Genomic DNA, 12,173 nt, shown 5'->3' on the forward strand with positions numbered 1-12,173 from the left:
AGGGATGGTAGGAAGAGAAAAAAAACCCATCAAACACTGAGGAAGGTGAGATAGTAAGCCAGATGAGCAGAAGATGAGTTATGACAAGATGGAGGCAGATAACTGTAAAAGGGAAAAATAAGCAGTACATGTTTATAGGCCACCACTGTATTGGTTTGCTAACAAGGTAAGAAACGGCAGCTTATATGTTGATCTATGGAAAACAATTCCTGCCTGACTGCAAGTTGAAGAAGTAAATGGAGTACAAATCCCCCTAAAAAGGGGCAAAAAAAAAAGGTACATGCTCTTAAAAAGGGATTTGACAAAACTGGAAATGTTTATACAAGATCTATAAGAATAACTTAGCATCTGAAAAACTCACTTTACAGAAGTGACAGGAGAACTAAAGATCTTTGGTTTAGCCAAAAGAAAGATTAGAACAATGCATGGGAAAAGAAGCTCTGATAACATACCAAGATAAAGGGGCTACAGGTTGGAGCAACACAGTCAGTCATTTCGTCTGAAGAAAGGAAAATTCACAGTCTGAACAGACTACCCAAAGGTGAAATCAATGCTGTTTTTACATGAAGTCCTTAAGTGAGGACACTCTGTGTGTATCTTCATAAACAACATGTTTTAGCCTAAGCAGTAACTACCAATGACTAGTTGTCATTTTATTACCTATCTCACACAGCAAAATTAAGATACGGAAACTAGACTTCTGTAATATCAAATCAGGGAAAGGTGAACATGTTCTGTGACTCTGCTGTGCTAGATCAACTGTAGTTTATTTATACTTGCCTAAAGCGTTATGCACTCCATAATAGCAATGTTGGACAACTGGTTCACCTGTTGAAACTATCTTGTTCACAAAACAGCTCAGCACTGTGGTAAGGTAATTTTCTACATCCTAGATCCTGATCATAGTCCTCTCACTACAGTTTTGCACCTTTCTTTTTGCAGTACTTCTATTCATCTCCCTCCTAATGCCTGTAACTTCATATAGTAAGTTAGAAGAAATCTATCTCAGGAAGAAAAGGTAAAAAAAAAAAAACCCCAAACCCCTAGGTAAAGGACAAATAAAAAGCATTTGACTAGATCACAATAGATTGAAGAACAGATATTTTTCCTCATCTTTCCACTGTTCTCAGCAGTTTGGTTGGATTTTGGCTCTGGGATTCATTCAGGGAGCCGGTTTACCAGCCACCCCAGTTATTATCTTTCCAACTTGTTTAGTATGTATTGCACTTCTAGCAATAGCCATTCTTTATACATTGTTTGCGTTTTGACAATGTAATTGATTTTATATGGAGGTTTCCACACATGTCACTTGGATCATGTATCTGCTGAGCCATAAATGCTGCTGGACACTTCCAGAAAAAAAAAAAAAAAACCAAAAAAACCCAACCCTCAATTAGAGGAAAACTTAACTGTGGTTTTCTCCAGTCAGTATATTTAGAATGATGAGTTAAATTAAGTTAGTTTAAAAACAAGGCTGTGATTTATGAACGGGATTGTCTCGAAATTCGGTTGCCAAGGTAGATGGTAACTGTTCTGTTAATAACCTTCCCAAACATTTCTTTAATGTACACACATACAATGTATTTACGTAAAATACTCTGCATTACAGCATGTTATGTCTCCACATCATCAGGAGCCTGAAATAAGATTTTAGTAAAATGGATGCAATGTTTTCCTCTGTCCAGTGGCTTCCAAATTAAATTAAAGCAAAGTCTATAATTTTTGGTTCACCTCCAAGATCATAGCTTCATAGACTCATAGGATCATTTAGGTTGGAAAAGACCTTTAAGACCACCAAGTCCAACCATTAACCTAACACTGCCAAGTCCACCACTAAACCATGTCCCCAAGCACCACGTCTACACGTCTCTTAAATACCTCCAGGGATGGTGACTCCACCACTTCCCTGGGCAGCCTCTTCCAATGCTTGACAACCCTCTCAGTGAAGAAATTTTTCCTCACGTCCAATCTAAACCTCCCCTGGCGCAACCTGAGGACATTTCCTCTTGTCCTATCGCTTGTTACCTGGGAGAAGAGACCAACACCCACCTCATTACAACCTCCTTTCAGGTAGTTGTAGAGAGCGATGAGATCTCCCCTCAGCCTCCTTTTCTCCAGGCTAAACAACCCCAGCTCCCTCAGCCGCTCCTCATAAGACTTGTTCTCCAGACCCCTCACCAGCCTTGTTGCCCTTCTCTGGACACGCTCTAACACTTCAACATCCTTCTTGAAGTGAGGGGCCCAAAACAGTATTTGATACTGCACAGTATTTGAGGTGCAGCCTCACCAGTGCCAAGTAAAGGGGGACAATCACTTCCCTGGTCCTTCTGGCCACACTATTTCTGATATAAGCCAGGATGCCATTGGCCTTCACTGTCTCCTGCATGATTCAAGAATTGTGCAGGCCTTTTGCCTTTCTTAGCTTTCAGAGAAATCACAAAATAGCTCTTGTAAATACAGGAAGTGGTCTTTCATGTATGGATTCAACAAGGCCAAGTGCCGGGTCCTGCACTTTGGCCACAACAACCCCATGCAGTGCTACAGGCTTGGGGAAGAGGGGCTGGAAAGCTGCCTGGTGGAAAAAGACCTGGGGGTGTTGGTCAACAGCTGGCTGAATATGAGCTGGCAGTGTGCCCAGGCGGCCAAGAAGGCCAATAGCATCCTGGCTTGTATCAGAAATAGTGTGGCCAGCAGGAGTAGGGAAGTGATCGTCCCCCTGTACTTAGCACTGGTGAGGCCGCACCTCGAATACTGTGCTTGTTTTTGGGCCCCTCACTCCAAGAAAGATATTGGGGTGCTGGAGCGTGTCCAAAGAAGAACAACGAAGGTGGTGAAGGGTCTAGAGCACAAGTCTTATGAGGAGTGGCTGAGGGAACTGGGGTTGTTTAGCCTGGAGAAAAGGAGTCTGAGGGGAGACCTTATCACTCTCTACAACTACCTGAAAGGAGGTTGTAGCGAGGTGGATGTCGGTCTCTTCTCCCAAGTAACTGGTGATAGGACAAGAGGAAATGTCCTCAAGTTGCGCCAGTGGAGGTTTAGATTGGATGTGAGGAAAAATTTCTTCACCGAGAGGGTTGTCAAAGCATTGGACCAGGCTGCCCAGGGAAGTGGTGGAGTCACCATCCCTGGAGGTATTTAAGAGACGTGTAGACGTGGTGCTTGGGGACATGGTTTAGTGGTGGACTTGGCAATGCTAGGTTAATGATTGGACTCAATGTTCTTAAGGGACTTTTCCAACCTAAATGATTCTATGATTCTATAACTGATGTAAATATCTGTTCTGCTCCTTAACTATACAGGAACTTTCTGATTTGGAAACAACATTGATTTAACTCCTGCACTATTAAGCTACTTACAATGTTTTTAATGCATAAAGATACTAACAAGTGCAAGACATCTTCCTTTTCCTTGTTTAGATAGGAAATTAAATTCTAATGTCTGGCAAAGTCTTTTCATACCTGGGGTCTTAAACTAGCACTCTGGAAAAGCAGGTTCTCATCCTAGTCCTTCCAGTGATATTGGGTAGCTTTCTTCTGCCTCTCTCCCCTTCTTCCTGGCTCCCATCATAACAGGGCCCTGATCTCTCCTGAATTTTCTATAGCAGGATATATATCAAGGGATATGAAATAATGTGTTGGGTTTTTTTTTCTCTTATCAAAATGTACTAACTGCACTTTTGACTTTTAAATCTAGGAAAAATTATAACCACAAATTCATGACTTAAATTTCCTGTCACTAAGCTGGCATGCACGGAAAAAGAAAATTCTATGGTTTCAAGATTAAGAAAGAAAAGTAATAGAACAGATGCAGAAATACCACGAATCATCACAAATAATGAATAAAGGGACCTGGTTCATCAGCCCCTGCTTAACTATTGTATTAATGAGATCTCAATATATCAAAAAATGTTTAATTTGTATACAGGATTGGTGGTAGAGAAGACATGCCAAATAAAATGGGATGGGGGAGGACCTTCCAGCTCTTCCCTGAGGAAAACACATTTTATCAAAACTGCCAAAGAACATTAATTTTGTGAAAAAAAAATTGAAAGTTGACATCTTTTTGAATGAAGTTTCCATTTGACTCAAAAAGTTACCTTTTATCAACTATTTTAATATAACCACAAGACCAGCAGTTTATTTTGACTGACTTCTGAATTTTATCATAACTTTAATTCACTAAAAAATGTTATTTTGGCTTTCAATTCTGACTTGTAGTAAAAAATACTTCAGGAACTTTTTTTTTTTTTTTAATTGTATGGAATATCTGTTTTCCAGCCAGGTCTATAGCATGTATTCTTTCATCTCAAAGACAAAATATCAACCGGGGATACAGGAAGGTGAACCACTGTCACTACTCATGGTCATCTGATAGCATATATTAGAAGGACTATCTTTCATAAAACTGATCTGACCCATCAGGCACTGTGCAGTGAAACTTTGTTTCCTGGAAGATTTCCAAATCTCATCAACTTGATAGATCCCTCCCTGATTGAAGAGGTGCACCCTAGGGATGGGGACAAGAACTGTGCCATTTCCAGGCCCAAGGCAAAAGACAAATTTAAGATGAAGCTGGAGGAACTTGCCTTCTCAATGAAGGCAAGTTTCATGACACTGCAACTTTCATTGAATAGCTATAGAGTCTAAGTGAGGGGAGAAAGTGACATTCAAACACTTGACGCCTAAACAAAAGAAGCAAAGTGACATTTTGAAGATCCAGATGTCCTGTTTTTAGCTAAGTCCACCCTATATCATTCCTTTCAAAGTGGTTTTTTTTTAAACTTTAGAATAGTACACCTCCTTGCTTACCTGCCCTTGGCTGTCTCATGGTATTTCCCCTAACAATCTTCATCCTCATTACGCTCCAGAGTATACCCCTCATTTTGTATTTTTCTGTCAGTCAAGGTACTTCACAGTGGGTATGTCTGGCCTGAGCAGTCTGCTGGCTATGTTAAAGTGCTGTCTGGTTAGTCAGTCACTGCAGAACAAAGTAAACATTAACTTGATGCTACCTGAGTTTTCTACCTGAATATTTCCAGCTTATTGATACCATTTACTCACTTTTCACAATTATGATCCTAGGATTTATATTTGAAACTGGGCAAAAAAAAGCCACCTTTGTTATAGATATCAACATTCAATAAAAATGAGTAAACACCTCAACAGGATAGGACTGCAACTGGGTTTTTCATTCCCCGTATTTTCTTTCAGATGAGAGATATTTTTTATTTTTGCTACAAGATTAATGTAATTGAGAGCATATCAAATTGTCATCATCCTGATCTCAACATTTATGTTTGAAACAGTTTAAAAGTCTCAAAAAAAAAAAAAAATAATTTCAAAAAAAAAAAAAAATTTCAAAAAATAAAAAACCCAAGTAATTATTTTGCCCAAGGCCAAAAATGAAACATTGCTGAAAGAGAACATTCTCCAGTCTTTAGACAGGACATTACTTAATTTTCAGAAACAGATTTTTAGAAATAAATTTTCTTTGAAATTGGAAATATTTTCATGGACTAGCAATGACCTTTTTTGGTACATTATTTCTGTGTGTTTTTTTCTGCATATAAAGCATGAAAAAATATCACCTATGCTTAAAATAAAATAGATCTAATTTTAAATCATGTTATTTTGTGAAAAGCAAATAATATTTCTGACTATTATATAGTTTTTGTATCTAAAGGAGAAAAATCTAGAGTCTGAAAGAAAATCTCCGCAACATCATATAAGTACAATTTGTTCCAAGCAGCAGGTTTAAGGTCAACTTGTTGCAGCTCTTTCGTTCATTTCTTCATCCTATTCTCACAGACTATGTCTAATTTTCATTTTGCTCTTTACTTGGTAGCAAAGGACATAGGCAAAAATAGTCTTGTAACCAGACACATTTGAACAAATATGAAAGGAAGTGTGTGAAATAACCCTCATCTGCAGGGGGAAAAAAGTTCTACTTTTGTTATGCTTGCCTGGGTACAGCCTAAGAAAATGAACATGAACCACCTCTTTATATTCACTTATGATAAATTTAAATGGAGGAAAGTGATATTAAACAGAGAGGACTTTGAAGATGAGTTTGATTCAATGTTTACCTGCAGAGCTGTCTAAAGAAAATTTTAACAAAGTAGCTTCTTTCTTGAGGCTGTGTTCAAAAGTAAATCACACCTTTTACATAATGGAGTGAAATTTATCCCCAATAAATTTGGCCTATTGTATTTCAATTGTACCCCTCTGCAGTTCTATTTTTCCAGCATACATCACCTCTTCACTCCATTCAGAGTGGCAAAATAAATGGTTTCCAATGGCAATGAAAATTGCCTTTCAAATTATTAATTCAATTCATTTGGCTCCAGGCAAATTTTAAGCATAGACTCTCAAGGATTGACCTTGTTTCTGACTAGGAAAGCCTGATCCAAATGTCAGTCTAGTCAACGGGGGAGTATTGACTTCGATCAGGCTTTCAATGAGGCCTTCGAACCGCAATGATGGGAGAAGAGAAAATTGTATATATCTTTCTCTGATCTTTCAAAAAGACCAGACAATGCTTTCATATGGGAAATGAGTAAACAGACAGTTCTTTGTCTCTTGGGGCAGACAGCCATCTTCTCCCCAGTTTCCCCCACCATTTCTGATTAGTTGCTGTGCCGTGTGGTTAAGCAAGAAAAGGCCAAGACAAAACTCCTGACAAAGCTCAAAGGTGCTTGAGCTGCGTGACTTATCTGCATGCCAACCATTACCACCCAAAATCCAGATACAGGCTGTCATGGTTTAACCTCAGTCAGCAACTGAGCACCACAGAGCCGCTCACTCACTCCCCCCGCCCTGGTGGGATGGGGGAAAGAATTGGAAAAGCAGAAGTGAGAAAAACTCATGGGTTGAGATAAAAAAATTTTCCTCTCTACTCCCTTGTCCATGCATGAGTTTCCCCAGGGGGTGGGCAACAGCTACATGAGCTAAAAAAGATCCCTAAAGTGCTCTGAGAAATTGAGGGACTAAACCGGAGGGCTTCTCTCTGTTGAGCTACTTTGCCTGAGAGAGAGGCACAGACTGAGCTCCTAACTGTGTTATTGACCTGCTGTCTGTCTGCAAAATTGGTTTAAGAAGTGAAAGTTGGTTTGAGTTTAAGGAAAGTTTGTTTAGGCTCTGTTCCTATCACAGTGGTGGAAAACAACATCTGTAAGGCCAGCTGAAAGAATTAGATCAGTATGCAAACTAAATAAAATGGTCTTCAGGACACCCTGCATGCCTGTTGTAACAATCCATAAAGTTGAAGGCACTTGCTTCAGGCTCTAAGTGATAGGTCCTTAGTACAAGGAATTTCCCATCACATTTTACCTCTTTGCCCACTCACTCCTACCTCCCTGCCACACAGTGTTAACATGTCTGTTTGTGGGGCCATGGCGTGACCTGTATTCCAGAACTGATGAGGCTTTTTTAAAAAGTGCCCTGATGGTGGGTGAAAAAGTTTTATTTTAAAGCCAGATCAGTTCAGAGTAGAGCCCCACAAGTCATTAAATGCAAGGAAGAGTTGGAGAGTGGGGGAAGATAATGACACCAGTGGCACATGTCATTCCTGACAGAGCTGAGCAAGGGGAGTTACAACCTAAAACTAAGACTTGCAGAGATTTCTGATTGGCATATATAAAATATACTTCAGTAAGTGGACATGACTGTTGCTTTATGAGATATATCCTTCATTTGTTACTCATATTTCCTATTAATTGGACTGCAGAAACTTCCTCCTTAAAATTACAAGAGCTCCACTGAAAATAGTGCTTGCTACCTTCCAATTCTTAGGAAAAAAAACTACTCTTAGTGGTTAGTTGCACACCTGGAGGCATCACCTAGATTAAACAGTGATACTAAATGTCAAAGGAGCAAAGCTTATGAGAATCTCTCAAAATTTTTGTGTATTTTAAATCTGGAAATCTTGAATACGGATTTAACAACAAAAATTCAGATCAACCTCCCAAAATATTAATCCACTGTAGGCATAGATCATTAGTAAGCACAGAAAGAAAGATTCAAAAAGGAAGCTTTTTTTAATGAAGCTACTGACTTATCCCAGGTTTTTCTTATACTAGACCAAAAATAGACCTATAACTTTATCTGGTCATGGAACTACAAAAGCAATGAAATAACCAAGCTTTTTCTGCCTCTTCTTTTCTCCCTGTCCAGCTTTGAAAGACAGGACCCTCCCTCTCCTTGGAAATCCCTCCCAGAAACCAAAGATCATATTTCAGAACAGTCTGGCTAATGCATGAAGATTAGCTAAAGATAATGAACATAGATGGCCAGAATTACTGGAGGCACTGAAAGAAGATCCTCTCTCAATGGGTGTGCAACATCCTAAGTCGATAAAAATTGCAAGGAGTGGGATTCAACAAATTTTTTTTTCCCCTATTTTGAAATAATACCTATGAATGTAAGACTCTGAGTATAGGGGGCATATCTGGAATGTTTACAAGTAAACAGATGCTATATTAAAATGAAAATTAATTATAAAAATAATATAAATAAAGGATATCTCTTTTGCTTGTTTATTCAATTCCTTTACATTAACATTCATCAATAGGAGTGTTTTGTGGTGTTTTTTAAAAAATCTTTCTGTTCCTGGAAGGGACAACATCTGCCATAAGCTTTGGAAAGTGTCCAGAATATCAGACATTGTCACATTTCAAAGAAATACCTTGACCAGTTTGTATTTGTCTATCCCATTATAAATACCATCTGTTGTACTGTTAGAAAACATTTGTGTGATGTTATTTGACTGCAGAGCATATTCATCACTATGACCAGACCATGCAAATAGATAACAGGATCATAAGATTCCCAGAACCCAAGTTTAATGTTCGTTCACTGAAGTCGAGTTATGTTGCTCTAAACATGCTATGAATGATATGAGGCCTCATAACATACCACCTATCTTGTCCACTTTAATACAGGCAGAAGTAGGCACAGGTTGTACTAGATCATCAATCCTCCTTCTGCACACCCAGCTCCTCTGTCACTTTCTACTTTTGTCTTGCCCACAGCACCTACCGCCAGCTTCAACCCTTGTGTCCCTATTCCCTTCTTTTCAATGTACAGTGCAAAGTTCCCCTGCCATAAGATTAACATGCCATATGTTACCATCTGCTCCAAACAGAGTGTCCACGGGAAGTGGTAAAAGTAAGTATTCTCACTCTGTTCAGAAACAGACCTTGATATAAACTTGACAATTCCCACACTGAATATATAAGCATCCCCTCTCAATAAGCAGAGGTGTAAAAGTTGTTCATAGCAAAAATTAGATGTTATCAAAAGTAGTCAGGATATAAAATCTTATGCTAATGTGATGTATCAGTGGCATTATTTTTGACTATAATCTTATTCATATGTATTTGTGAAGCGAAGGCTGCACACCAAAGGCATCACCTGGCACAGAATACCTTCACTACATGATGTGACGTAGGGTGATTTATACACTGTTACATTAAACTGTTAATATATTCATGTATTCCCATACAAAAGAGGCTGCAGTTATTTACCAGCTATCATTTGTTATCATGACGGAAACATGATTACAACAATCTGCATATAAAATCTAACTTTTTTTTTTTTAAATACTGCAGAACAAGCTTTCTACATATCTGTAGGAGGACAAAGATCTCTACATACTAACATTGGACCAGCATCACCCCAAAAAGGGCTTTGAATAGTATGAAGGCTGCCAGAGAAACATACTCAGTGTGTGGGAAGGACAATCTGCTTTCTATTGGTTGTAATAAAGCCAGTAGCATCTGCTGCTGTTCAGAAATGCCATTACCACTACTCAATCTCTTAATAACATTTTTCATTCCCAGATCATATTCTAAGCCTTCCATTCCGAGTTTGTCTGTTTGAACAGAGGCGACCCAGTATGATCCTAGAATTCATCACAGAACCTAATTCCAGAAAAGTCATTAAATGGTGCTGTCATTAGACAGGGACTGGAGAAACCTGCTTTTAAGGCAGTATGAAATTCTAGTCACTTATAGCAAGATGAACCCACTCAACTCTGTCAATATAAGGAATAATGAAATCAGGCAAGCTTTTCCATAACATTTCCCTTTAATCATATACTCTTCTGAACACTGGGTAAAATCTTAAGCTCTAACTCAAATTAATTAAAAAAAAAAAAAAAGAAAGCAATTTAGCACACAGTTTTGATTTTCTGGACACCTGATGGAGCATAAGTGTGTGAAGAAGATTTGAGGAGACTTCCCTTGCTCACTCCCAAAACCAATGACCAGATGCAGAGCAAGAAGTGGCTGCAATACTCCATGGACTATTATAAAAAGGACAGAAATAGTTCTGGTCTCCAGGAGTTGGAACAACCTGCATTCAAATATTAGCCAGAACTACATGTTTTCTAGTATTCGTGCCTCTGTGCCTCAGATATTAAGCAGGAACACATTCTGATTCAGCTACAGTTTCAAATTATTTAGCTCTCTTCTGCACTGGGAAGACCAGACGCTTTCTGATTACCCATTGATACCAATATAGTCAAAATGGTTATTCTACATAAATACACTGGATGGTAGATTAAGAAAAAAAAATAAATGTCAATTAAATGAAACTAAGTCACTTAGGAGACTCCAGAGTAAGCACTTTTAGCAACAAGTGGCCCTAGAGCACACACAATCCTGTATATTGAACTTAGTTTTCAGCCATTGATGATACTTCAGCCCCATAGGGAATGTGAAATTATTATTAAGTAAAGCAAAAGTTTATACTCTTGACAACTGACTGGCAAAAAACCAACAACATCAACCTGTCATCATCTATGTATTTGACCACATCAAAGTAGTTTGAAGGCATTCTTATATGGAAAAAACCCAACCTCTTACCTTCAGTATGTACAGCAGAAACATAGGTCCAGTTATAGCGCTTGACAATGTCCACCATAGCCCGTGCTTGCTGTGCATCAGATGGCACAACTCTCATAAAATACTTGAACAGAGTTTTGTCACTTAGGTCCATGCTTGTGGCAGAATAAGCAATCTGAGGTATATTGAAAAGCTGCAACAAGTTCTGGACCTGGATAGCAACTGAGCTAGAGCCAGGTCCAATGACACCAACAATGGGTTTCTTGGAGCGGAAAGACGATGAAGATCCATCCACACATCGCACCATCCCTTCCTCTTCTTCTGATGAAATAAGAGAGTCCCTTATAAACTCAATGCTCTGTTCCAGAGCCACAGCAGAATGCCAGCAGGAGTCCCTTATTTCACATCCCAGCGTTATATTTGGCAACAGCGTGGGGTCCAAATTAATTCTGTCAAGGGTATGTAGCATTGCCTCCACTCTCTGAATGCCATACTGCTCTCTTACCTCTCCACATTTCCTCTCATGAACCTTGTCAACAGTTGGTTGATGGTGGACAGAGAATAGAGCTCCAATGATAATATCACCAGGCATGTGTGCAACCACTCTTCTTTCATTGGCCTGTGCAGAAACCAAAAGCCCAAAGTTCCCACAGACATCCTCCTTCAATAACAGGATTGCAAGGAACAGCAAAAGGACCATTTTAGGAAATGGTTTAGGCTGGTAGAGACAACATGATGGAACAAAACTGGAGAGCTGGTGAAAAGCAGTTATCAAATCTTTTGGATAAAAGGAGCACTATGCTGATGGTTAACCAGGAGTTTGCGTATATTCTCTAAGGAGTGACCATCATCTCCAAGTGGACAGCTGTGCAGAGCTGCACATGTGATCATAATCCTCATAACCTTCAAAAATGAATAAATAAGAGAAAAAGCTTTAAAATTAGTTATAAAGTCAGCTTAGTAATCTGTTCTAAAATTGCACCTCTTCCTACTGCTCTCAGTGACTGTAATACCGTCTCCTATACACACTTGCTTCCATAATTTTTCAAGCTGGAAAATTTTGTTGTACTTCAGTGTTTCTCACTCTTAGGCTTGTAATTCTGCTGATATAAATCAGTGTCTTTCTCTTTGACACTCTTGTTTAAAAACTCTTTTGGGAAACATTTTCAAAAGCACAAAAGACAGACAAGAATATAATTCCAAAGAAGAAAGATGTTGCCATTTCTAATGTGTGTCTTTGAAACCAACTCCCTTTACTTTCAGACACTTTCTATATCACAAATGCATATGTCACACTACTGTACCTCGGACTGTACTATGTTATCAATTA

The 12,173-nt window shown here is 38.8% G+C and overlaps 1 protein-coding gene across 1 annotated transcript in view; it reads right to left on the reverse strand.

Moving 5' to 3' along the window:
• GRM5 (glutamate receptor, metabotropic 5) overlaps positions 1 to 11,543 on the reverse strand; it is a 250,389-nt gene extending 238,846 nt beyond the window's left edge. The window contains exon 1 of the mRNA XM_009334830.1: positions 10,865 to 11,543. Coding sequence (XP_009333105.1) covers positions 10,865 to 11,543 — 679 coding nt within the window. The remainder of the gene's footprint in view (positions 1 to 10,864) is intronic.
• Between the last annotated feature and the right edge of the window lie 630 nt (positions 11,544 to 12,173).

The sequence above is a fragment of the Pygoscelis adeliae genome, unplaced genomic scaffold, assembly GCF_000699105.1.
Source record: "Pygoscelis adeliae isolate BGI_AS28 unplaced genomic scaffold, ASM69910v1 Scaffold141, whole genome shotgun sequence".
NCBI lineage: Eukaryota > Metazoa > Chordata > Aves > Sphenisciformes > Spheniscidae > Pygoscelis > Pygoscelis adeliae.